This window comes from Panthera onca, chromosome B2 (assembly GCF_046562875.1).
Source record: "Panthera onca isolate mPanOnc1 chromosome B2, mPanOnc1 haplotype 2, whole genome shotgun sequence".
Classification (NCBI taxonomy): domain Eukaryota; kingdom Metazoa; phylum Chordata; class Mammalia; order Carnivora; family Felidae; genus Panthera; species Panthera onca.
In genome coordinates, this window is record NC_138343.1 from 31987120 (window position 1) to 32011827 (window position 24708).

The 24708-nt window shown below is 53.8% G+C and overlaps 5 protein-coding genes across 12 annotated transcripts in view; 3 read left to right on the forward strand and 2 right to left on the reverse strand.

Annotated features, from left to right (window-relative positions):
• Nucleotides 1-3520, forward strand: part of RPS18 (ribosomal protein S18) — a 193827-nt gene extending 190307 nt beyond the window's left edge. For both annotated transcript variants that reach the window (XM_060614345.3, XM_060614344.3), the window contains exons 3-6: nucleotides 2818-2904; nucleotides 2989-3090; nucleotides 3189-3280; nucleotides 3403-3520. In XM_060614345.3, coding sequence (XP_060470328.1) covers nucleotides 2818-2904; nucleotides 2989-3090; nucleotides 3189-3280; nucleotides 3403-3478 — 357 coding nt within the window. In that variant the 3' untranslated portion in view covers nucleotides 3479-3520. The remainder of the gene's footprint in view (nucleotides 1-2817; nucleotides 2905-2988; nucleotides 3091-3188; nucleotides 3281-3402) is intronic.
• A 442-nt stretch (nucleotides 3521-3962) lies between these two features.
• On the forward strand, nucleotides 3963-5894 carry B3GALT4 (beta-1,3-galactosyltransferase 4). Of its 2 annotated transcripts, none has more exons than XM_078446807.2 (2): nucleotides 3963-4258; nucleotides 4441-5894. In XM_078446807.2, exon 2 carries the CDS (start codon nucleotides 4464-4466, stop codon nucleotides 5613-5615), a length of 1152 nt encoding a protein of 383 aa, XP_078302933.1. In that variant the 5' UTR covers nucleotides 3963-4258; nucleotides 4441-4463; the 3' UTR covers nucleotides 5616-5894. The 2 variants fall into 2 exon arrangements, with proteins under 2 accessions (XP_078302933.1, XP_078302934.1); XM_078446808.2 differs by having other exon boundaries at nucleotides 3971-4086.
• Nucleotides 5895-6148: 254 nt separating this feature from the next.
• WDR46 (WD repeat domain 46) lies at nucleotides 6149-14190 on the reverse strand. Its single transcript, XM_060614256.3, has 15 exons — nucleotides 13939-14190; nucleotides 13621-13833; nucleotides 13431-13511; nucleotides 13178-13290; nucleotides 12971-13058; nucleotides 12743-12804; nucleotides 12349-12453; nucleotides 12110-12260; nucleotides 11852-11987; nucleotides 11559-11658; nucleotides 7297-7610; nucleotides 7054-7148; nucleotides 6784-6879; nucleotides 6522-6635; nucleotides 6149-6421 (listed from the first exon to the last, which is right to left on the reverse strand). Exons 1-15 carry the CDS (start codon nucleotides 14005-14007, stop codon nucleotides 6320-6322), a joined length of 1839 nt encoding a protein of 612 aa, XP_060470239.2. The 5' UTR covers nucleotides 14008-14190; the 3' UTR covers nucleotides 6149-6319.
• Nucleotides 14191-14211: 21 nt separating this feature from the next.
• PFDN6 (prefoldin subunit 6) lies at nucleotides 14212-16028 on the forward strand. 6 transcript variants are annotated; one of them, XM_081795733.1, is made up of 6 exons: nucleotides 14220-14234; nucleotides 14288-14336; nucleotides 14778-14856; nucleotides 15103-15173; nucleotides 15270-15394; nucleotides 15631-16028. In XM_081795733.1, the coding sequence occupies exons 3-6, from the start codon at nucleotides 14793-14795 to the stop codon at nucleotides 15758-15760; spliced, it is 390 nt and encodes a 129-aa protein (XP_081651859.1). In that variant the 5' UTR covers nucleotides 14220-14234; nucleotides 14288-14336; nucleotides 14778-14792; the 3' UTR covers nucleotides 15761-16028. The 6 variants fall into 6 exon arrangements, with proteins under 6 accessions (XP_060470336.1, XP_081651859.1, XP_060470335.1 ...); XM_060614353.3 differs by having other exon boundaries at nucleotides 14212-14336; XM_060614352.3 differs by having other exon boundaries at nucleotides 14222-14336; nucleotides 14708-14856.
• A 654-nt stretch (nucleotides 16029-16682) lies between these two features.
• On the reverse strand, nucleotides 16683-24195 carry RGL2 (ral guanine nucleotide dissociation stimulator like 2). The gene is made up of 18 exons (XM_060614242.2): nucleotides 24082-24195; nucleotides 23676-23875; nucleotides 22297-22380; nucleotides 21860-22038; nucleotides 21691-21741; nucleotides 21305-21602; nucleotides 20779-21030; nucleotides 20590-20693; nucleotides 20408-20492; nucleotides 20238-20306; nucleotides 19966-20040; nucleotides 19345-19377; nucleotides 19101-19222; nucleotides 18908-19003; nucleotides 18698-18809; nucleotides 18293-18583; nucleotides 17498-17612; nucleotides 16683-17368 (listed from the first exon to the last, which is right to left on the reverse strand). Exons 2-18 carry the CDS (start codon nucleotides 23832-23834, stop codon nucleotides 17157-17159), a joined length of 2337 nt encoding a protein of 778 aa, XP_060470225.2. The 5' UTR covers nucleotides 23835-23875; nucleotides 24082-24195; the 3' UTR covers nucleotides 16683-17156.
• Between the last annotated feature and the right edge of the window lie 513 nt (nucleotides 24196-24708).

The window sequence follows — 24708 nt, forward strand, 5'->3', positions numbered from 1 at the left end:
AAAGATTGCTTTCTTTGGTTATTATGTGAAACTAGTAAGATGGTGTAAAATATAGTACCTTTTTCAAGCGTTGGTATGAGGCTAAAATGGGATAGTGAATACAGACAGGCACAGCATAGAGATGTATATGGCAGGCTCAGTTCCAGGCAGTAAAGTGAGTCAAATGAATCTTTGGGTTTCTCGTTGTGTATGCAAGTTATATTTACACTGTAGTCAATATTAAGTGTGTAGGATTATGTCTAAAAAAATGTGTGTACCTTGATTTAAAAATACTTTATTGCTGGAAGAAATGCTAACCATGAGTTTTCAAGGAGTCATAATCACAGATCACTATAATGACTATAATATTTAACTAAAAAGTGAAATATTGTGAGAATTACCAAAATGTGACACCAGCACAATGCTTTTAGGAAAATGGCACCGATAGATTCGTTTGACACAGAATTTGCCATAAGCCTTCATTGTGTAAAAGAACAAAAACCACAATATCTGCACAGTGCAATGAAATGAGATGTGCCTGTATAAAAGATGGTGATGGCTAATGGAATGCTTGTGTTAATCCCTTTCTCTCTGCCTCTTTGAAATTAACTGGTTTTGTATTTACTTTCATTAAATATGTGTTTGTAGTCCACTTAACAATTTAACCAAAGGACTTAAAGGTAATTTGTGAGTTTTGTAATAAGTCTCTTATTACACTTTGCTTATCACTGGGAAAGGTTATTCCTAGAGATAGACGATACAGAGGTTTTTGCTAATTGTGTGGAGAGCCAGCGAATGCACCTAGCTCTTTGGTGAGAGAACTAAAGCTTGGAGAGGGTCTTTTGCTAAGGATCCAGAATGGGGGTGGGGAGGGTAATAATTAGAAACTGGAAGAAAGTGGAGGCTGGGTATGAGGGATTCCTCAAAAAAAAAAAAAAAAAAAAAACAACAACAACAAATGGTAAGATTAATTGGATGGGGAAGGATGAAGAATGGAAATTGACTCAAGCAGAAGAGGATATTGAGAAATAATACAGACCTTATAAGATTATTGTATACCAACGATCCTTTCCTAAGTGTTTTGTTTCCACTTGAAAACTTTTGCTGTGTCTATTTAAGGTTGGCTGGTTTTCTGCCTTTCCTCTAAATCAGGGTGATACTGTCATCTGTGGGTTACTTGGAAACCTGGGAAATAACCCACTGGCCATGTTTGAAGAATTCAGGTCCTGTCCCATGAGTAACACCGCATTAAATACTTTCTGAGAGTAATATTAATTTGGTGCCAACTCTTCTATTATATGGTCTAGGCCATTGGGCTACAAATAATGAGTGATGGTCCCCTGAGTATACTCTTCTGGATGGAGAAAGCAGGGGTGGTCTCCTTGGCTGAGAAAGGGGGATCTAGGGTCCTAACTTAGGAAGTTGGCGAGTTTGTATCAGTCTGCAAACAGGGCTTTCAAAAATTTTAGCTTAACAGCAACTTTTTAACTTGATTATGGAAAAATTTTAACATTGAAAAGTAGAGGGCAGAAAATTACTAGCCCCTATGAATATCGTCTAAAAATATGAACTCTTGTTCCATCTACACTCTTCTCTATCATTTTAAAGTAAACCTCAGACATACTATTTTATCTGTAAATATTTTTTTCACATTTATCTGTTTCGAGGGAGAGAGACTGCCAAACAGGCTCTGCACTGTCAGCGCAGAACCCTATGCGGGGCTTGAACCCACAGACTATAAGATCATGACCTGAGCCAGAGTCAAGTTGGACGTTTAACTGAGCCACCCAGGCACCCCTATCTGTAAATGAGAGGCTTAGACCTTAATATCTTCTGATAATTTGATATTCCAGGTCATTTCTTACAGAGAGGAAATAAGTCTTCGTTTCCTGGGGCTACTGAAACAAGCTACTTGTTGGCTTAAACCAACAGAAAACTTATTCCTATAGTTCTGGAGGCCAAACATCCAAAATCAAGGTGTGAGCTCCCTCAGAAGGCTCTAGGAATCAATCTTCTGGTGGTTGCCAACAGTCCTTGCTATTTCTTGTCTTGTAGCTGTGTCGCTCTTCTTATTACATGGCCTTTGCTCTGCGTCCTCTCTTTTTGTGAGGATATCAGTCATTGGATTCAGGGCCTGCACTAATCTGGTCTAACCTCATTTTAACTAAGTATATTTGGAATGACCGTTTTTCCAGATAAGGTCACATTCTAGGTGGACATACAGTGGAGTGAGGGGAGGGGCACTATTCAACCTGGCACACCATCCTTCACCATTCAGGTGCGAGTTTGGGTGGCAAAGTACCCGTGTTGATGCCGACATAATGCCACCGGTGTGTTTTCTTGAGTTTGGTTTGGGTGGTTAGCTCCCTGTGGCCTGCTCATCTCTGAGCACTGACCATCAAGTTTGTGATCTTAGAAAACTGTAATCATTGCAATGAGGTGACCTGCCCAGAGGACTATGGCCCTTAGAGACCCAGAGCACCACAATCCCACCCCTTGATCAACCCTATTACCCCAAGAGTCCTTACTCTTGCTGCTGCTCCACGTTGAGAGCCAAGCCTTTGGTCCTCCACAATGCAGAGACTAGAAGGTACCATTCTTGGGTGCTGCTGCAGTGTCTTAAGAGCCATCACTTGATGAATGTATGTGTTGAGCAGTATGAAAAGATGTGCTTTCTTTTGGACCCGCTCCTGAATAAAACCTTTTCTGTTTAATGGTTAGGCTTTGTATCTAAAAAAGTATAGTGCAATGGGTGGTTGCAGGCTGAATAGTGGGGCTTACAAACAATAAAAAAAAAAAAATCAAGACTCAACCCCAAATTACAAAACCTCTCCTCAGGGTGTAGGGCGAAGATATGCTCATGTGGTGTTGAGGAAAGCAGACATCGATCTCACCAAGAGGGCAGGAGAGCTCACTGAGGATGAGGTGAGGACAAGGAAGGGGGTGCTGTGGGCTGGGCCTGCCTTGGAAGGGAGGCCATCTGTATCTGACCTTTGTCCTGCTTGACAGGTAGAACGTGTGATCACCATTATGCAGAATCCACGCCAGTATAAGATCCCAGACTGGTTTTTGAACAGACAAAAGGATGTGAAGGATGGAAAATACAGCCAGGTGTGTATTGAAATGGGAGAGATTAGAGAAAGGCAGGGTGTCCCATTAGAATTAGTCCTAGGAGGTCAGTGGGTAAAACGTTGCTCTTCCAAATCCAGGTCCTGGCCAATGGTCTGGATAACAAACTCCGTGAAGACCTGGAACGACTGAAGAAGATTCGGGCCCACAGAGGGCTGCGCCACTTCTGGGGGTGAGTGGGATGGGAGTCTCCTCTCCCTGCCTGCCCCTAGACTCCTGGAGGTTTCTTATGCCCCCCAAGTGTTTCCTTTATGTTGTGTATGACCTGTGACCTTTCTCTCTTCTCACCTGCAGACTTCGTGTCCGAGGCCAGCACACCAAGACCACAGGCCGCAGGGGCCGCACTGTGGGTGTGTCCAAGAAGAAATAAATCTGTAGACCTTGTCTGTTAATAAATAGTTTATACACCTAAGTCTTCTTTGTATGTAGTTCTCTCCTTTATTCTGGGGACACTGATCCGGAAAGCTACCACAGTGGGCCCTTTGGGTGTTTCTCCTCTCAGTTGATGGCCTCACTCAGCTACCCAAACCAGGTGCCCTGGGTCTAGGGTAAAGCAATGGCGTTGCTACTCCCCGCCCTATCAGAAGTGGCGCACCCTCTTTGGTTCCCACCCTCCAAGGTGTGAGGTAGAGAAAACGCTGGGCCTAGAGAGGGAGCCTAAGCCAATTTCAAGACCACCAAGGCGCTCGGGTTAGCGCGTGGGGCGGTGTGGCAAGTGTGAGTACCACAGGTCTTGACCAAACCTAGGTTTCTTAAGGAAAAGAAGTGGCCCGCGGAGACCCGGAGAGTTGAGTTTCCCCTACCGAGGCAACCCTATAAATCGCTGACCCGGAAGAGCTGGGCTCCGCAGCAGAGCGAGGGGGCGCTTGCGTACTTGGGGAGGGAGGCCGCGGCTGGTAGGCTGCCCCGCGCCCGCCTCTGCGTACGAGGCACACTGATCCGAATCCCATTCGCGGTCGCACAGAGGCCCCGCCACCGGTATTTCGCTTGCCTCTACGCTTCCGGGAAGGCGGTGTGCACGCGCCACTACACCCTCCGAGGGAGGAGGGCGGGACCCAGCCGCCACCGCGGGTGGAAGAGGGGCAACTGGCGCTGTGGCGAAACCCCGCCATGGAGCCGAGCTTTGGGGCGGCGGAGCCCCGACGACAAGGTAACCTCCCCGCAGCTCCGGCTGTGCTACCCCACAACCCCCGCGGCCGCGCCGCCTCCTGGGCTTAGGCGCCCCCACGCCGCTCCCGGCCGCGCGCTCCATCCCAGGCGTGGCCGGTTACGGACCCGGATAACGGAGATCTGGGGCTTCCGCACTCTAACCGCCCCCATCTTTCCCTCTAGGTCCCTTCTGATTACGCCACACCATGCCCCTCAGCCTCTTCCGGCGCCTGCTCCTTGCTGCCCTGATGCTGGCGATTATTTGGACCCTTTTCGGGCCCTCAGGCATCGGGGAGGAGCTGCTGAGCCTCTCGCTGGCCTCCCTGCTCCCGGCGCCGGCGTCCCCAGGGCCGCCCCTGGCCCTGCCCCGCCTCCTGATCCCCAATGAGGAGGCATGTGGGGGTCCCGGCGCCCCACCCTTCCTGCTCATACTGGTGTGCACGGCCCCAGAGAACCTGAACCAAAGAGACGCCATTCGGGCTTCGTGGGGCGGGCTGCGCGAAGCCCGAGGGCTCAGGGTGCAGACACTCTTTCTGCTGGGAGAGCCAAGTTTGCGGCATCCCACCAGGGAATCCCATGAGATCGACCTGGCACGAGAGGCAGCGACTCGGGGAGACATCTTGCAGGCGGCTTTCCGGGACTCTTACCGGAACCTTACTCTCAAGACTCTCATCGGGCTGAGTTGGGCATACAGACATTGCTCCATGGCCCGCTACATCCTCAAGACGGATGATGACGTGTTTGTCAACGTCCCTGAACTGGTATCGGAGCTGGTTCGACGAGGGGGCCGTTGGGAACAATGGGAGAAAAGCATGGAGCCTCCAAGAGAGAATGAGTTTGAAGATGAAGAGTGGGAAGAAAGGTCCATCTTCAGGGGCCAGCCAATGCCTCTTTTGTACCTGGGCCGTGTGCACTGGCGGGTGCACCCCTCTCGGACACCAGGGAGCAAACACCAGGTATCAGAGGAGCAGTGGCCTCCCACCTGGGGCCCCTTTCCACCCTATGCCTCTGGCACAGGGTATGTGCTGTCAGCTTCTGCCGTGCAGCTCATCCTGAAAGTGGCCAGCCGGGCACCCCCCCTACCACTGGAAGATGTCTTTGTGGGGGTAAGTGCCCGACGAGGAGGCCTCACCCCAACCCATTGTGTCAAGCTGGCTGGGGCTACCCACTACCCCCTGGACCGGTGCTGCTATGGGAAATTCCTGCTGACATCCCACAGGTTGGACCCCTGGAAGATGCAGGAGGCCTGGAAGCTAGTGGGAGGCTCTGAGGGAGAAAAGACTGCACCCTTCTGCTCCTGGCTCCAGGGAGTCTTGGGCATCCTGCGGTGTCGGATAATAGCCTGGCTTCACAGCTGACAGTGTCTGGGGCCACAGCAGAGTGAGCTCAGGGTCTAGCCAGCACCCCTCACAGCCGTCTCTCGTCCAGGCCCACGGCAGGGGCCCTAGCTGGCTACAGATGGCCACTTTCCACTATCAGATGCTCAGTCTATCACTGAAGATAGAGAAATCGAGGGGCCTGGCCTGCCAGCCCCAAAGATGGTCACCAGGAAGAGCAAAATAATGCTGGGGTTGTTCTCTCCAGCCATAGGAGAGGGGCACAAGCTCCTCAATAAACTTGTCTTTCTACCTCTTCGAGTACAGCGTGGTCATCACCAGGAGTCCAAGAACACATACCTGGGGAGCCTGGAGGCTGCCAGACCATGCTGGATGGGAAGGACCTCTCCAGGGACATGGGAAAGAGGAGGAAGGGCCCTAAAGAACAAGGCTAAGGCTATAGTGACGAGATATGAGGTGGGGGTAGAAGCAGGACACCGTGACCCCTCAGATCCTAGAGTAGTCCCATCCTGGGCAAAGGGAGGGGAACAGGTCCTAAGAATGATCTAGACACATTATCCAAAAAACCCCACCTTTTTTAATCCCAACCCAGCCCAGGAGCCAGCTGTCCCTACCCAGCTGGGGAAGGGGCATACTGCCCCCTCCTTATTCCAAGGAATAGGGTCATTTCCCCACGGGCGGTCGAGGGGGAAAGTGTTGCTCTCAGGCCCATCCTTGGGCACGGCTCAGCGCAGAAATCTGTCCAGGGCAGATGGTCGGGCCCTCGTGGGCTTGGCCTTCTTCTCTTGCTTCTGCGGCTGCTGCTCAAGGCTCTGTCGGACTTTATCCTGGGTGGTGAGAGGGCGGCAAGGTGAGAAGTGGCAGGCTGGCAAGGGCAGAGGCCCACGGGACACCTGGTCCACCCCCCCCCCCCCAGTGGTCATTTACCCGGTGCTCCTCATCCATGACCTTCCTCTTCCTCTTCACCAGGCTTGCTGTAGAACTGCGGCCCTTCTGCTTTGGCTTTGGCTGGAAAGGAGCCTTGGCCTCGGGGTCGTAGCCCTAAGAGAGGAGACAAGGGTAAAATCCCTAAGAGCCTCAGAGACCAGGAACCGTGGCGGTACCATGTGCTGTGCCGTACTTCTGGGGACATGGCACGGGGGAGGCTGTGAAGGGGGGAAGGGCCTGGGCACTTGGGCCTGATTCATACCAGCCTCTCTATCCGCTCCTTCTTTTCTTGCTCCAAAGAGATGACATCAACCTCTGCCAGGGCTCGTGGGTCCAGACAAATGAGCTCTGCAGGTACCTGGAGGTGTCACGGAGGGACAGGAATGGGTAAGGAGCCATAGGAGCCACAGGAGGATGATCCAAAGAGGGACGGAAGCCAGGGGGCTGCTGAATCCCACTCTTCCCAAGACCCCCGGGGCCATGGGGAGCTTTTCCTACCCCCAGCCCAAACCACATGCAGGTACATGCTCACCTTCTCCAGCAGGGCCTTCACCTCCCACTCCTGGCGCTGCTTTTGGCTCCTGTAAGGGTTACTCTCCAGGCCGTCAAAGTTGGGCTCAGCAGCCCCTAGAAAGAGGGAGAAGCATGGAGCTATAAACAGAACCAAGTCCAGCCGCTCCAGCCCAACCAAGCCCTTTTGCTCCTGGCTATCACAAGCCAACCCACACTTCCATCCAGAGTTCATTCACTGGACCCCATCCTCTGGCCCACTCACCAGGTACCAGCATGCTGGTGATGCCCCCAGTGTGCCCCACCCCCAGCACGTCTTCAAAGGGGCAGAAGTGAAGGCCATGCACGTGGCCTGAGAGCCGGTGGGTGAGGTAAGGCTGCTCCAGGGAGGGCAGGCTGGCCTTGCCCTGCCCTGCCCATATGTTGACCACGTCACCCATGCCTGCAGCCAGCAGTCCCCGCTGGGAAAAGACCAGATGCCCTGCTCCCTGGGGCAGGGTCCGAGCACTCAGAGGCTGGAACGTCCCTCGTAAATCAAAGATCTTCAGCTGGTGGTCCAGGCCAGAGGTGGCCATGTACCTGGTAGAGACGGGGAGGTCAATTAATCTGCAGTGTGGGCTTACTGTGCAGGTCTATAGCCAAGTGCAAGCATAAAGTCTCGGTGGGGAGAAACAATTTTTATTTCCCTTTTACAGATGAGGAAACTGAAGCTCAGAGGAAGATAATCAAGTAAGAGTGAATGGTAGAGCTAGAATTCAAGTCCAGCCTGTCTCTTTAGTGTCTCTTCTCCCTCTTTTTTTTTTCTTTCAATATTTTAACGTTTATTCATTTTTGAGAGACAGAATGTGAGGGGGGAGGGGCAGAGAGAGGGAGACACAGAATCCTAAGCAGGCTCCAAGTTCTGAGCTGTCAGCACAGAGCCCAATGCGGGGCTCAAACTCACAGACCATCATGACCTGAGCTAAAGTTAGACATTTAACTGAGCCACCCAAGCGCCCCATTAGTGTCTGCTGTCTTAATCAAAGGGACAGTGCACACACCCATCTGTACCTAAATGAGATGTTCCACTGTACCCACAGGGAGTACAGTGGCTCAGCAAAGAGAAGGATCAACAGCAGTGATCAGGGAGGACCTCTAGGAGCTGTTCTAGGTCATTCTCAAGAAACATATAGCAAGTACAAATGAATTAATATCAGTGTGGAGATGGTGAAATGGAAGCAGAGGTCTGTTTTTGGGATCAGTGGGAAATGTCAGGAGGATCACAAGGGGACAAACAGCAGGGGCTCTTTAAACTCAGACTGAGGACCCAGAGTCCCCAGCACTGCTCTCCAGCAATGACAGACCACAACTGGAAGATTGTGAGGACCTGAGAAAACCTTAGGAAGTAATGAAGTAATAAGCTAGGAGGCCCTGCCCCACCCCCTCTTTCCCTGGAAAAAGGGAGGGCAATCCTCTCAAGGAATCATGCACTGTAGTTTGTTTTCCAAGGTTGGAGTTTCTATGTTCATGATGTTCCTCAGAGAGGGAGGCTAAAGGGCGACCAGCCAGGCCAGGGTATGTAAGTTTGCTAAGGGGCCACAGACTCTCTTTTTAGCCTTGGCTGTGAGCCAAAGAAGAGGGTACCAAAGGACTCCTATGAAAGGGACTAGCCTAGTGATGGGGCTGAATAGAGGCCCAGCTGGACACTTCTCCTCACAAGACAATCAGGGCCCCAGCTGCATCAGATGGAAAGACCATCAATGCAAACCAGGAATTACGGAGGGCTCCTGGGACACAGGTCACACCCTTCAGTCAACCCACAATTCAAGGGAACATACTGGCTTCTCTCCCCACACATACCTGCCTTTGGGATCCCCTGCACAAATACCAGCCCACTGACCAGAGGGCATCCAGGCTACACTACCATGCTACTAACCCTGCAGAAAACAGTCTAGTTCTAAGAATCCCATCCAGTCCTAATGCCAGCTTCCAGAATGCCTCCAGGAAGCCAGTAAGCCTCATCTTGAGCCCCTGTGGCTTATCTGAGGTGCTCTTGAGAAGGACCAGAGATAAGCAGAGTTGGGCCAAGATCAAGGACCAGAGCTGTACTCAAGGTGTTGACCAAATCTCAGGAAACTACGTGATTAGGCCTCGGGCACAGCAGCAGCTGACCAAAGCAGTCTAGGGAAGGCAAACGACAACATAGGTTCAATGGCCCACAGAAAGCATTCTCCTAAAGCCAAACTGGCACAAATACAGAGTAAAAATGGTTGAAGCATATCTCTCGGCCCCTAAGGTACAACTACGGGAGGGCAAGGGGGTCTGAGCATCTGAAAAGTTTTTATAATTTGGGGACTACTGGGCTATTCCTTTCCCAGACTTAAAAAAAAAAATTTTTTTTAACGTTTATTTTTGAGAGAGCATGCAAGCATGCAACTGGAGGGGCAGAGAGAGAAAGAGAGAGACACAGAATCCAAAACAGGCTCCAGGGTCTGAGCTGCCAGCACAGACCCTGATGCGGGGCTCAAACTTGCAAATTGTAAGATCATGACCTGAGCTAGGGTCAGACGCTTAGTGACTGAACCACCTAGGTGGCACCCCCCCCCTTTTTTTTTTACAGACTTTCTTTGAAACCATTTGAAAATAAAGTGATGGAGTTCACATTTCATGTACAAGATTCCTGAGCAGCAGTGTAAAAGGAGGAAAGCAGATTAGTCTGCCAGCAGCACCCAGGACTTGCCAGCAGGAGGAACAATCAGAGGCTGGAAAGTGTCTGTGAATGTCACATGTGTTCAATAAGAGGCAGCAAGAATGGACAGAAATGGACCTCAGAGAGGCCCTTGAGGGGAAAGCAGCCAGGACCTCACAGGGAAGTGTGGGCAGTAACGAAAGGATGCCACCAAAACAAGCAGTAGAGCCTGGGCACCCAGAAAGCACCCAGTCAACAGCAATTTGGTTCCTGCCCTTACTGATGGCTGAAGATCACAGGGCAATGGAGCTAGCTGGAGGTGTCCAGTCAAATTCTGGGTGACTGGAAAGTGTGGCAGAAAGGGAGCAAGCCTGGAGGAACTCTGGGGAGTGGGGTGACCTATCCCGCGATGGACACATTAAATCTGGGGCAACAGAAGACAACTTAGTAGGAACTAAGCGTGTCTCCTGGCTAATCGTTTCCGTCAACCACAGTCCCGTTTCTGAACATAAAGTAGAATACTGCCCCATGACAGGCTCAACAGCCCATTCACCCTTGTACCCCCAGAACCTCAGCACAGAGCCTAGTCCGCAGCAGGTGCCCAGTGAGTGCCTGACAATGAAAGGAATTAAGAGGAACATCCACTGATCCCATTAGAGGGAACTCATGCGGAAAACAGTGCACCAGGTCCACACATATGTACGAATCAGACAGCACAGCTGGGCAGCTGCAAACCCTCAGGAGAGGCAGCAATTCGAAGCAGGCCCCCTACTCCTACCCCTCACATCACCAGCCAGAACTCAAGAGAACGATCATCTTCAAGGATGCCAGTGGTGAAAGCCAGTGCTCCGTACTCCCTGGGCACCACGCTAAACCCTACAGGCTTTAACTCGTGTTGATACGGGCCGCCTGTGACAGCCTATGAACTAAGCCCAGGGCTTGGCAAACTACAGCCCATGCGCCAAACAAATCCAGCCCACCACCTGCTTCTGTACAGCCCTGGAGCTCCAAATGGTTTTTACATTTTTAAGTAGTAGGAAAAAAATAAAAAACCTTTTGAAACAGGTGAAAGTCATAGGAGATTCAAATTTCAGTGTCTGCAAAGTAAGTTTTACTGGAGCACAACCACATGCTTTCATTGGCTTCTTCTGGGGCTGCTTCTGCACCACAAGAGCACAGGAGAGAGGTCAACACCAACACCACGTATGGCATCTCATCTCTGCACCACTGTGGGCACACCACAACTCACAAGGATACCATTATAACTGGACAACGTTTCAAGCGCCACCTATCTCACGATCTGTGTGAAAGAGGTTTTCAAAGACAAATAGGTAAAATCTCTTCCCAGATCAATGCTAACAAGCATTTGCAAATGAGTTTGATGATTTAGAATACTGTAACTTTTAACCTTAACTGAGCAATATGTTATCCTCAAAAAGAGGAATCCAGTTCTTCCCATCAGACCTGTGTTACAAAAATGCTATATTCAATTATTATATTCTAAGTTTTATGGCCTAAAAATTTGTGATGCTTTGTTTTCTCTTAAGTACCTACATAACATGCTCGAATTTCCCTCTCGGCTAGCAAAACCTAAAGTCTTTCTATTTGGCTCTTTACAGAAAAAGCTTCCTGCCGCTTGAGCTAGATACTCATCCCCACTCTTGGGGTGAAGAAAGAGTGTGTGGCACACAGAGGTTATGGAGTGTGCCCATGCTTACGTGGCCCGTCAGTGGCTAACACCAGGATTTAAATCTGGGCAGCTTGACTGCAAGTCTATGCTCCTAAAGGCATACTGCTTTCTATACTCTTCTACCCAGCGGCGACCTCCCCAGCACCTCATGACCAAACAAGTGACTTACGTGCCTGTAGAATCTACTGCCACAGCCCGGACCCCTCCACGATGACAGAGAATCTTTGCCAGTGGCTCCTTCATGGCTGGACTCCATAAGGACACAGTCCCTGGATGTGAGAGAAGAGGAACTGAGGTTATCAACAGGCGCTACGGGGATTATACCTGGGAAAGATGGGGTCTCAAGGCCAAAAGGTATCAAGAGAGAGGAATAGGGGCTATCTAAAGGGATGTGCAAAGTGCAAATATAGAAGCAAAGCAGGTCAGGATGATCAAAGAGTCAAAGCTCAGCTAGAGACCAACCGTTGCTGTGTCCGAGATGGATAACGGCATTGTAAGGGTTCTTAGTCATGACATCCAGCCGTCCAGCCCGAGCATTCAGAGCTGCCACAATCTTTCCCACTGACACATCCAGGTAGGTCAGAAACCCTGTCTCTGACTGAGAGAAAGAGAGAGATCAGAATGAGTCCTGATTGCCCTCTGTCCTTCTAGTGGGATCCCAGAGAAGAAGCAGTCTTCTCAAGGGCTGCCGCCCAGTCCCCGTGTTCCATTGCCACTCACGGCCGTGGCCAGAAGGAAGTGAAAAGGCAGGAACTCAAGCCGCATGACACGGTCACAGCGGCGGATACAGTGGAGCTCGATGCCCTGGTTGTCATAGATGTGAAGCCAACGATTCTGAGCGACGGCAAACAGTGCCTCTGAATGCAGAAACCTGGGAGGAAGGCAAGAGTGGTTCAGTGGGACAGGGGTCAAGGGACCGTCATTCAATCGAGAATGGGATGCCTCGCCCCCCCACTGACCGGATGTCCCGCACTGCCTCCATGACGTTGATCTCGCACATGAGCCTCTTTGTTACCCAGTCAAGGGTGGCCACATGACCCCGGCGCCCTCCAAAAGCCAGGTGTCTATTAGAGGTGGGGAACAGGCAGTGTCAGTGCAGGGAAGCACCGTGACTCAGACCATCTGAGGTCTGCCCCACACCAGCCCCTCCTCTCCAATGAGACATTTTTACATGCTCAACCTCACATGCAAGCAAATCACAGGACCGCCCCCCCATCCCCCCACCCCCACCCCACCCCACCATGCCCATCATCGGCCTAAACATACACTGGCCTGGCTGAGGTGAACATGGCTGAAGTGTTTAAGGAGATGCAACCATATCCTAGTTCAAGAGTCACTGACATCCAGCCTTACCTTCCAGTTCGGGAGTAATTCAGTCTGTAGGGTCCAAACTGCCGCAAGTTCAAATCAAAGTGCTAGGAAAGGGAATATCATTAAAAAAGGGGGGGGGGGGGGGGGGAGAGAGAGAGAAAGTCAAGAAATAATTGGCTTCTTTCAATAATTCCCTCTTGTAGTCCCCACTTCCGTCTTGCTCTGCACCACCAATGTAGCCAGTAGCCCCTTTTCCAATCTCAGACTCACCTTGGCTGCACTTGCAATATCCACAGCCTCCACAATGTCCACCTGGCGTATCTTTGCCGTGTCTTCCCCATCCTCCCCTTCCAGAAACCTAGGAGTGAGTATTAGCAGTAAAACTTCCTAATATGAAGTGGGTGTACCAGCGTGAAAATGATAAGGGACAGCCCCATAAAGCAGGGCCTGGGGAGGCCCACACGAGAGTCCACTTACCCGGGTTCCTCAGCCAGAAGCAGCTCAGAGCGAGCAGCTTTAATGCTTATTTCCTGTTCCTCAGCTTCAGCCACTTCAAGTCGGCTTCGGGTTTTGGATTTCGAATGCGGCAGCTATAATATCGTTGGTGGTGGAGAGGTGAGACAAGAACCGGACATTATGTAGGATTCCGCGAGAGCCACACAGCCCCCCTCCATCCCCACTCATATACTCTCGGGCTGCAACCCTTCCCCACTCTCTGGCTGGTCCTCACCTTTTTGGATTTGTCAATGCGACAGAACTTCTGAGCCACCTCCACAGGGACGGGGGCAGGGCCTGGAAATGGATCCTGAGCCTGGGGAAGGAGGTAATAATTAGAAGACAGGCTAGGGCTGACCCCCAACCCTCGCACGCGTAAAGTACAAGGCGACTTGCCCCACCACCTTATCAGGTCCCAGGCTCACCCCGGACAAACTCCGCTGAGGCCCCGGGTTCCTCCGCTCTCGGGGTTTCTTCGGGAGCTGAGGCTTTCTGGAGAACCGAGACTTTTTGGGGTTGTTAGTGTTCTTTGGCCTCTGGTGGCGGAGCTCACGATTCCTTTTCTTGTTACCAGGGGGCCCCGGAGAAGCTCCAGCAGCGGTCAGAGTGGTTTCTTCCTCCCAGTACCTCCGGGGTTTCTACGGGCAGAGCAGGAGCTCTTAACACTCCGCAGCCCGCGCCGCGCCCCGCCCCCCGCGACCCCACAGTTAAAAACTTCTCTTCCACCCCAGGGAGGTCTCTACCTTCTTCTTGGCCTGAAGTCTGTTCTTCTTGGGCGGGACATCTCTGCTCGGTTTGGGGACTGTCTCCATCTAGCCCACCCGAACGACGATCCACGTGCAAAACTCCTCTCAGCTGTCTCACAGTCGGCTTGGAAACTCCCGGAAGTCGGCCGGCCCTCATCCAATCAGCGCCGTACCAGATCTGAAGCCTTCTAAGCGCCATCTTAAATGAGGGCTCTTGCGCGCGCGCGCTCTCTCTCGCTCTCTCGCGCGCTCTCTCTCTCCTCTCTCTCTCTGTCTCTCTCTGTCTCTCTCTCCTCTCTCTCTCTCTGTCTCTCTCTCCTCTCTCTCTCTCTCTCTCTCTCTCTCTCTCTCTCTCTCTCTCTAGCAGCAGCTTATGCCCGAGTAATGAATGAAAGGTAATCTGAGGCTGGGGCCCAAGAAACAATACAGTTTCTCTTTCCGGCTTCGTTTCCCCATCTTGCCTAAACCTTCCCGAGTCCAGTCTTTTTTTGGCGGAACACCATTCATTAAACCTGCCCAAACTACAGTTCCCGACATGCGTAGGAGGACAACTTCCGGCACCCTCTTTTCCCAGCATCCTTTGTTTACTTCCAGGTTTAGTAATAGTGAAGGGAGAACGTGAGTAGGGCTGGGTTACGGTTGAGGGGTTTGGGGGTCTTAGCCTCAGCCGCCTCCCCCTGGGACCGGGATAGAGTGGCTCTGCGGGACGGGGAGAGGCTGCGGTGCCCCGGGAGGGTGTCTCTCAACAGTGCTGTCATTTCCGCAGGCCAGGCCAGAAAGGGGAGCTTGAGTACCTCCCAGAGTGAGACCCTGCGCCCCTCTCCCGCTCCCCGCAGGCCTTCGTCCCCGCCATGGCTGAGCTAATCCAGAAGAAGCTACAGGGAGAAGTGGAGAAGTATCAGCAGCTACAGAAGGGTAAGGGAGCAGGGTCGGTGTGGCCTCGCCCCAATCCCTTCACTCACAGTCCAGAGCCAAACCAAGATAATGTTTCTGCCCGAGTCCCCGCGGGCAGCTCCTTCCCCCATCTCAATGCTCTTCCCCACCCACTGACCAGCCGCCCCGTCCTTCCCTCCTTCCTCAGCTCCATTTTGTTCTCTCCAGCGTTGGGATCAGGCGGCACATTTGATGTTGCTAATCAAACGTTTCCCCCCCAACCCTCAGACTTGAGTAAATCCATGTCAGGGCGGCAGAAGCTTGAGGCGCAACTAACAGAAAATAATATTGTGAAGGAGGTGAGAGAGGGATTTGCGGGGGGGGGGGGGGGGGGGGGCGCGAGGAGGGACCTATACTGGCAGTGATTGATCATTTATGTCCCATCCCTCCACCAGGAACTGGCCCTGCTAGATGGGTCCAACGTGGTCTTTAAACTTCTGGGTCCTGTGCTGGTCAAACAGGAGCTGGGAGAGGCCCGCGCCACAGTGGGGAAGAGGCTGGACTATATCACAGCTGAAATGTGAGTCTTTCTTCCACCAGCCTGCAATGCACCCGACAGGGCTGGGGGAGAGGTGTTCCAAAACCATTATAGTGTAGCTCCAGAGTACCCCCCCTCCCCCCGGTTGTCCAGTTCCTCCAAACCCTCCCCCAGATCTCAAAGTTCCTCCCCATCAATCTCTTCCTTGCTTTCATCACCTTCCTTAGTAAGTCCCATTAATTTCTCCTTATTTGCTTGTCTCTCTTGCCTCTCTTCAGTAAGCGATATGAATCGCAGCTCCGCGACCTCGAACGGCAGTCAGAGCAACAGAGGGAGACCCTGGCTCAGCTGCAGCAGGAGTTCCAGCGGGCCCAGGCAGCCAAGGCAGGGGCTTCTGGGAAGGCCTGACCCCGTGGTGGGGGGAGGGGGAGGGGAGGGAATGAGGCAGCTCTAGGGTCTATACTGTAGCTAATAAAATGTGAAAACACCTGGCTGTTTTCTGACCAGCCACTTCTGTCATAATTGTCTCCCATCCGTCCCCCAGGCCCCTCTCACTTTATATATACACCACCTATATTACTCCCTCAGGTCCCAAATTCTTGTAACTGGAATCTCTCTGTGGCAGAGTAATCCTTTCTTCTTTCTTGAGAGTAAAATCTGAAATGTCTCAAACCTACTTCTTGCCTGTATGTGCAACGCTGAATTCTCCCCTATCTTGGGTGGCAAACCCCTTTAAGAAACACGGGAAGGGCATTTGCATCACAACAGTTGTTGGGAATGTCAGTTCAATTGCCAGACTCACAGTAATCTAAACTGAGACCGCAGGGTGAAATGTGGTGACCCTCCTTGCTATGATTTCTTGCCATCTTCCAAATAGCCCTGGCATCTCTCATCAGTCTCTTTCTGGAATGTGTTTGAATGTAGCTTACATGGATTTGAAATCCCAACATGGAATGCTCCAAATTTAGACAGTATCCACAGAGTTGTTCTTCCATTTCTTTGTCCTAAAATTGTTTCTTACAAATTTTCAACCGGGGGTTGTCCTTCATATGGATCACTTTAATTGGGTGGGTGGTACTTGACATGGGTCTGTGACAACTGCGGAGAAAAACTTAAGAGCAAAAAGGACTGAGGTGGAGGGGTTGCTGGGGAGCAATTTCCTCACAAAAACTTGTGAGGAAACTGTTTTCACCAACACCTCACTCTCAGCAATGGGATAGAAATGGGGAGAAAACACTGGCCTCTTTCTTGTTACTTGGCGTCTACCTTCAGCCAACTCTCTACCCCCACTCCCAGCAGCTAGACCATACACACTGCAACGACAAGGGAGTAGAATTTACGTAGTGTTTTGGTTTATTATCTTAGTGTTGTCACAGTGACGGGAAACCCCACAGTAGGAAAAAGAACTCCTACTAGAACCTACTTCTTGCCATCCCCTCTCCCCAGGGCTCAGAGCCTCTAGGCTTTTCTTCTCTCCCTCCTTGCAGGCCTTTCCTTGGCCCTTGGCATGCTAGGATGTGGTCAGGAATCAGAAACCGATTCCATTTTCTACCACTAGCTGTGTGCCGCATTCATGGAAAGTAGGGAGCTATACACAGGTATCCAACTTGGTTACCAAGATTACCAGTTCCCCCAAAGCTGAATCCCTCAGCCGTCTGGTAAACCAGTGGCACTTCACTGCCCCAGGGTGGTTGGCCACCTTTCTGGGTTTCTTCCCAGTGCAACATGACTGCCACCATTCAGGATGGCTACCCACATCTGCTATGGCCACCATGAGTTCTGTTGTGCCGGCAGGGCTTCCTCCTCAGAACAGTGCCCGGGCAATCTTCCTCCCTGTGGCCTTGATCCTGGGAAAGGAACCCCCTCCTCCCTCACTTGGGGGAGTTCCTGAGGCAGAGGGGCTGCTGGTGAGACCCAGTGTAGCTAGAGAGGGCCTTCGCCGCTGCCGTAGGAGGAAATCGTGCGAAGCTCCATCCATAGCGTAGAAGACGTTAGCCGAGGGTGGGATGGTCAGCTCTGTGTGTTCAGAGAGGGAGTGTCGAGAACAAACATGGTCATTCCCCCCACAACCACCTGGTTGTGGACGCCTTCCCACTGCTGGGCATCCCTCTCCGCCCAAATCTGACTTCCTTCATGGCCTCTCACCTCGCTCCCCCGGTAGCAGCTGCACTAGCTCATACTCCGAAGCCACTGCAGAATCACGATTGTTTTTTTTAAGGACACGACTGATGACACTCGGAGCCTTGTCCTGGCTTGTCACCTGGCAGGACAGAGACCAAAAGGACAATAAATTGGCCATCACCTCTGCTTTCTAGCCTTTCAGTTCTAACCACTGATCCCAACCAAAAATGGTTACCGGTGTCAAACACTTTAGAATGAACAGGGAAACCCTATACGGTGGTTCCCTGTACCGCACAAGCCTATACTCCATGGTGTCCAGTGAAATAGGGCTGCTTCCCTATGACAAAACTGCCGTTGGTTCTGAAAATCTAATATGGCCACCAAAATTCAAGGTGCAGCAGCTAATGCAAAGTAGTCTTTAAAATAAAACAGCTGCCATAACCTTGGGGAGCCTGGGTGACTCAGTCAGCTAAGCATCCGACTCCTGGTTTCAGCTCAGGTCATGATCTCACGACTCTTGAGATCAAGCCCCGAGCTGGGCTCCGCACTGACAGCATGGAGCCTGCTCAGGATGCCCTCTCTCTCCCCCTCTCTCTCCCTCCTTCCCTCTGTCCCTTCCCCACTTATGTGCGCACACTCTCTCTGTCCCTCTCAAGGTAAATAAATAAACTTAAAAAAAATAAGAAAACAGCTGCCATAACCAAAGGTCAGAATTAAAACTAGAATCATCCTCTTCTTGGCTATTCAAACCTAAGACAACACCTGTAGCCCCACAAGGCATCATCCTTCACCCCTATCCCCAGCCCACAGCTTCCTCACCAAGATGCTCTTGTAGACGCTACCATCTTCCCCCAGCTCCATCTGGACTCGGATGATTCGGCAATCAGAGGCCCCTGGCCCAGGCCCCCCTCCCCCACATCCAGTCCCCCTGGAGGCCCCCTCTGCACCCCCACTGAGTGGGGAGCCACAGGAGGCGGAGCGGCGGTGACCTCGAGAAGGCCTGGGAGAGGACGCTGGGGGAGAGAGGTGGCTGGGGTCAGCCGGACTGTGCAAAGATGGAGTGCTTTCCAGGGCAGAGTCCAGAGATGAGACAGACGGCCACTTCATGTGCTGGGGACAAACAACATGGGGGACTGGCATGAAGGCAGAGAAGTCAAGCAAGAAACATTCACAAGGGCAGGTTCAGTGTTGAGTCAGAGGTCAGAGATCGGGAACAGGGCTCACCTGGGCCAGCCGCGTCAGCAGAGGGGCAGGGGCTCCAGGTACGTCACCTCCCCCGACGCTGGGCCGGTCCCAGGAGACAAGAGGGGTGGGACCTCCAACAGAGCCCAGAACCCTGGAGTGGCAAGAGACGGGGAGGGTCAGAAGAAGAAGGGCTCTTCTCCCAAGTAGCTTCCCCAAGATGCTACCCCCCCTACCCGCGGACTCCCTCACTCTGTCCACTGTGAGATGACCAGCGTTGGCCGAAGCACCCGTGGGGCAGGAGGGTCACTGGTACCAGGTGGCTCCACCTCACAGGACACTCGATGGCTGTGAAGGGAGGGAAATGGGCAGAAGTCAGGACGTGACACACCGATCCCCACACTCAACCCCAGCCCTGGAGTCCCAACCTTGCCCAGCCAGTCACCTCTGGGCCTCTGTCAGTGGCCGGAGCCCCTGTAGCCACCGCTGAATATCAGGGTCAGGTCGGAGGTCATAGCCACGACATTCGTTCTGGAGCCGCCGCAGTTCCGAAAGGACAGCAAACTCCTAGGAAGGAGCCCACAGTCTGCAGGAGCCAAAACTCAGGGACCCCCGACTTTCCCCATCTCCCTCCCCTTCCTGGGACATGACTAGAGATGTCTAGCATCCGGCCCATGCACTCCCCTCACCTTCCTCCGCTTGTCAAAATTGATGTATCCGTTCTGCAAAAATAATGGGGATGGGGTGAAGCCCAACCCTGCCACAGACAGACTACCCCTTTCCAAGCACACACACATCCACATTCAACTCACACACACTTCATTCACTAGGCCTCTGACTTCTCCGTCCTTTCCCTGGCTCCCCCTCACTCCCGTCATGCCCTAAGCCCCCTACTTTACCCTTGAAATTGAATGGTCACAGGTAGAAAGGGTGTCCATTTCATAGATGAGAAAATCAGGGCTCAGAGAGAATGAGGAACTTGCCCGAGATCTCAATGTTTGTTTATTTAACAAATGCTACATATGCTTACATTTAGGGCATGTTCTAAGCACTTGCCAAACATTAATTCACTTAATCCTCATAATAACAGACTGACATAGACACTGTCACTGGTTTCCTGTTTACAGATCACTAAGCACAAAGAAGTCAAGCAACTTGCCAAAGTAACAGAACCAGAATTCTGGCAATCTGGCTCGAGCCCTGGAGTTCAAGCGCTAACACCCCACGGCACCTTTCTGGAAGGTCCGTCTGGCCCTGAGGCCCATTTGTTCCCTCATCACAATGCACACATTAACACACACACCACCAACCTCCAGCTCATCCTTGGAGGCTGCATCCAGCATCACCAGGTCCTTCAAGAAGGTGCCAAGATATGGGACCACACCCTGAGGTCAGAGGTCAGGATTAGACCCCCCCGCCCCTGATCTGAGAGCTCTCCACTGCTCTGCACTTTCCTATCCCATTGTCTTGAAGGACAAATTTAATTCCCCCACCCCGCTATGCCTCCCCTCTACATCCCTCAGTCTGCTGCCCCCCACACACTCCTTACTCCTTCACAACCACCCCACAACTGGTCACTCACCCCACCCCGGGAGCCAGACCTCGGGGCCTTCTTGGAATTTGGCTCCAGAGAGGGCTGCAGCTTCGCCTCCTGGGTGGGGGGAGGGAGGGGACAGAACAAGGAGATATAGGTGTGGCACGTGTGGCACGGGGAGCAGGGGTGGCTGGGAACACCAGGGAATAGGGCCTCACCTGCAGGAGGAGCTCCCGGCTCTGGGAATAATTATCCTCCTCGGAGAAAATCTGGCAGAGGCTGGAGAAGACTCTGAGGCTGTCCCTGAGGGGTGGAAGGCAGCAACCTTGAGGATGGGCCAGGCTCACCCCCACGCCTCTTCCCAGCCCTCAGCTCCAGGCCAGTGCCCCATCCTCCCCACCTGGCTGCTTCCCCCCAGGCTGCTCGAAGCCTGTGGATGGGGCTGGACTGCAGGGCCGACACAACAGCATAAACCGAAGAGAAGTTTCGGAGCAGACGACACTCCTGTGGGGGTCACAGAGGCAGGCCAGAGCTTTGGGACCTCTCTCTCAACACCAGGGTCCCCAACGAGGCCAAGCCTCTCTCTTACCTCTGCCACACGGATCCACTTCTCCAGGAGCCGAGCCCTCTGGGGAGGACGGAGTGGCCGAATGGTCACCTCTCCAGGCCCCTCTCCAGTTGAGGTAGCCCCCAGGACAGAGCTGACCACAGCCCCTGCCACCTTGTTGAACTGTGTGACAGTAGCTCTGACAGATGGGCAGAGGTGGGAATGTCCTGGCCGGTCTCTATGACCCCACAGGCTCCCCAGGCACTGAGAGGGGACCAGATTGAGAAACAGCTCCTGCAGGGCAGAGGTCAGAGGTTAAGGTTCATAGTCAAGCGAGGTCAGCCTTCCAATATCAAAAGTGTGAGGATCTCAGGTGGCCAAGGAACCAAAGGGGCACAGGGTGTGAAGGGTAACAATCAAGGGGAAAGGGAGAAAGGTCAAAACTGAGTGGACAGAGGAAGCTGGGAGCTGGATCAGGAAGGGTTGGAAGCATGGAAAGGATTTGGAGTGAGGGAGAGGTTAGTAAGGGGGCGGGGGGGGGGGATGGGGTCAGAGGTCAGTGTCTCACCGCATCTAGCAGGGTCAGCTGTTCGGCCAAGTGGTCAGCGAGGAACACCAGGACATCCGTGGGGTCAGCAGGGGGGTCGCCGGGGAGGGCCAGGGACTTAGGAAGGTCGGGGGCCTGGGGGTCCACCCGGGACCGGAGGTTGCGGATGAGGTCAGCGCTGCCCCCCCCAACACCCTCCCCTGCTGCATACCCTGTCCGAAGCAAGAAGCTCTCAAGCCGGTCAAGCTGACCCTTGACCTCAGAGCCAAAATCCTCAGGGTGAGAGGCCAGCCAGGTTGACAGTACAGAGATGGCTACCCTGGGAGAAGGGGAAGCAGCCAGGGGTCAGGTATCAAGCTGCAGCTCAGCCAGAGGGAACTGTGAGGTTAACAGTCGGGGTCACTCACCCTATTGTCCTCTCTAGTTCATCAGTAGGATGAGATTCAAGAGCTTCCAGCCTGGAAGAAGAGATTCTATCTGCCCATTTTTTCCCGACCCCCAGTGGCTTTGACTACTTTGGTGGGATTTTCTGGCTTTAGAAAGCCAGATACCATCTTGGTCCCTTATGACCCTGACCTGTCAGCCACAAGCCCTAGCAGGGCAGGCGTGGAGGTGAAGGCCCGGTGGGTGGCCAGGAAAGCTGATGTGAAGGTCACGTCAGCCCCTGATGTCCGAGCATCCAGCAAGTGTCTGACCAGGGCCTCCAGAGTGCCAGCTCGGAGCCTTCGAGAGGAACGCGGGGGAGGCGTTGGGGCCTGTTGGAGACAGAAGGACAATTACTGACCCTTTTTTCACCTTTGCCCCTAGATCTCTGGGGAAAATCCCAGACCTAGGAGATGGTCCAGGCTCGTCATATGAGATTCAGAGAGGGCAAAAGACTTGATCTAAGTCACATGGCAGAGTCCAGGTCTCTAGACCTCCAACTTAGCACTCTGGCCAAAAAGTTGGCCAGAGGAAAGGGGGCTGGGTGGTGATGATGGGTCAGAGGTGAGAAGCCAAAGTCAGGGTCTCACCAGGGGATCAAGAGGCCGATACTGGCGGCTTGTGACAGTAAATATGGCACCATCCTCCTCCTCATCCCAGACAGACACAGGGGCCTGGAGGAGCAAGGAAGGGGAAGTCAGACAATCCCACACCACCCCCCACAGGCCCCAGCCCTCACCCCCAGGCCCTACTCCTCCCTCTGTACCCCTCACCTGTGGTGGCGGGGGACAGTACCAGCGAGTGCGAGGGGTGGGGGGGGCTGGTGACCCCAGGTCTCCCCCACTGGGGCCCAGACAGCCCCCCCCAAGCCGCCTCAGGGCCCGGTGGAGTCGAGGGGGTGGCAGTGGGGAGGTGGGTGGAATGCACGAACCCTGGGCCTGGAGACCGCTGTGGCCCTTTCCCCCCAGAGCTGAACCCCAACACAGCACAGAAGCAAGGTGCAAGGGGAAGCGAGAGAGGCAGAAAGCCAGAGGCAGAGACCTTGAGAAGCTGGAACCTCAGTCACAGGCACAGCCGCAAGCTCCGCCCTCCCCCCTCCCCCGCAGGAACTGACCGAGCCCTAAGAGTTAGTCCTTCCCCTTAGCCCCCTTCCCCCTGGTCGCTCAATGCTGGAGACCCCCTCGAGGTGGCGGCTCAAATCCCAGTACAGGAAGGAGAAGGGGAAGTTGGGATGATTGGGGGGGGAGGGGGGGGGGGCGCAGACTCAGAGTCACGTGGCCCCAGCCCCTCCCCCAACCGATCCCGAAAAACCAGCCCTGCCAGTCACCCTGCCCTCACCCAGTCTCTGGACCCAGGAGTCCAGGGCCTTGGGGCCCCGAATCCAATTTCTGGCCCCTCCTGAGGCCCCGAATCCTACTTCTGGCCACCACCATTAGTCCCGGAGGAAAGCTGGTTACCGCCCCCCACACACACTCAATCTGGGATCTTTCCTCCAAAGTCCGAGAACCTGGGCTTCCCGCCTCCACTCATTGCCCAGCAGGAGAGGGGGAGGGGTCACAAAATCGAACAGTTCCCTCCCAATCCCGGAGTCAGAGGAGTCGGTTACTGTGGAAACAAACCCCTCCCCGCCAAACAAAAACAGGGAGGGAGACAGGGACCAAGACACAATGCCCAAAGAGGCAGGCACACTCTAGCATAAGCAGGTAGAGCCTGAGACCCGCAGGACAGAGAGCCAGACGCTCTGGCAGTAACAGGGAAGGTTCCTGCGGGCAGGTCCTGAGTCACACTGCCACAGAGAGCCACAGAAATTCCGGGACTCCCCGCAGCGGGGAGACAGGCAGCCACCCAGCAAGAGGCGCGGAAATAACTGAGGCTGAGGGAAAGAGATGAAGGGACACACAGACACCAGAGAAAGGTGGAGAGTCTCCGAAATTTATACCTCCCCGACTTCCCACCACCCGCGTCTCACCTCGTCTTCTTCCTCCTCCTCCTCTTCCTCCTGCCCCCCGCCCACGCCCTGGCCACTTGGGCCCCCACCCTCTTCGGGGTCTCGGCTCCGGAAGCTGCTCAGCACGACTCCCCCGGGGGGGCTCGTGTCCCAAAGCAGCCGCAGGGGCCGCGGGAGCATGGCCGAGTGAAGGAATCAGCGGGGCCGGGCCATGGGGGCGCCTGGGGAGAAACGGAGGGAGGGGGGCAGGTGGAGAGTCAGGTTGGCGCGGGGAATCGGGGAGGAGAGGGACGCGGGTGGGTGCCTAGGTAACCGTATGGAGGTCCTGGGGGGGGCAACATAGGAGTGGAATATGGGGGGCCCTGGTGCATTTGGGGGATGAGGGGGTACGGGAACGGGCAGGGTCACAGGGTGTTCTGGCTCTGACCTGCTCGGGAATGGTGGGAGCAGCGCGGGTCCCGAGCCGCTGTTCCCGTCGGTCTCCAGTCCCCAAACGAGTCCCTGGACCGAGTCCCCTCCTCGGCTTTTCCGCACCCCCGTTACCCCCCCGCCAGGCTCCCGGGCCCTCCCGCCCTTTCCGCTCCCCCCCACGTCCGCCCGCTCCGACAGCAGGAGCCAAAAAGGGAAGGAAGTGAGGACAGGAGCCAGGGTTGCGGACTAGGGGAGCCCTGGATGCCCAGCGGCCAGAACCCAGGAGCCCGGGTCCCCAGCTCCGCTGTGCTCGGGACCCCCTACTCGGGGATCCTGGAGCCCTCTTCGCCCCACACTTAATTGGAATGGATGCCGGTCTCCAGCTCCCGAGGGAGGACAGGGGCCGAATTTGACATTCCCCTCCCCACTACACAACGCCGAGGCTAAAACAACCGTGGGAAGCGCTTTAGGTGGAGAGGGATCGGTTACTCCACCCCGCGGGGTTACACTCCCCACCCACACCCACGCGTGTAGCGGACCGGAATCCACTCCGCGTTTTCCGAAGTGCGCTGGGTTCCGGCCCTCTCGCAAGGGGGCGGAGCAGGAAGTCGACACATCCGGTTCCAGATTCGACACTCCCGGG

Excerpts from the sequence above, each read along its gene's own strand:
- B3GALT4 (XM_078446807.2), top strand. The coding sequence starts at position 4,464 with ATGCCCCTCAGCCTCTTCCGGCGCCTGCTCCTTGCTGCCCTGATGCTG.
- WDR46 (XM_060614256.3), bottom strand. The coding sequence starts at position 14,007 with ATGGAGACAGTCCCCAAACCGAGCAGAGATGTCCCGCCCAAGAAGAAC. Across the intron at positions 7,149-7,296 it reads CACCAGCATGCTGGTACCTG|GGGCTGCTGAGCCCAACTTT; the intron begins GTGAGTGGGCCA and ends CCCTCTTTCTAG. Across the intron at positions 6,880-7,053 it reads TGAAGGCCCTGCTGGAGAAG|GTACCTGCAGAGCTCATTTG; the intron begins GTGAGCATGTAC and ends TGACACCTCCAG.
- PFDN6 (XM_060614353.3), top strand. The coding sequence starts at position 14,793 with ATGGCTGAGCTAATCCAGAAGAAGCTACAGGGAGAAGTGGAGAAGTAT. Across the intron at positions 14,857-15,102 it reads GTATCAGCAGCTACAGAAGG|ACTTGAGTAAATCCATGTCA; the intron begins GTAAGGGAGCAG and ends CCCAACCCTCAG. Across the intron at positions 15,174-15,269 it reads AAAATAATATTGTGAAGGAG|GAACTGGCCCTGCTAGATGG; the intron begins GTGAGAGAGGGA and ends TCCCTCCACCAG.
- RGL2 (XM_060614242.2), bottom strand. The coding sequence starts at position 23,834 with ATGCTCCCGCGGCCCCTGCGGCTGCTTTGGGACACGAGCCCCCCCGGG. Across the intron at positions 22,381-23,675 it reads AGGAGGAGGAAGAAGACGAG|GCCCCTGTGTCTGTCTGGGA; the intron begins GTGAGACGCGGG and ends TTGCTCCTCCAG. Across the intron at positions 20,041-20,237 it reads GGTCTGGCTCCCGGGGTGGG|GGTGTGGTCCCATATCTTGG; the intron begins GTGAGTGACCAG and ends CTCTGACCTCAG.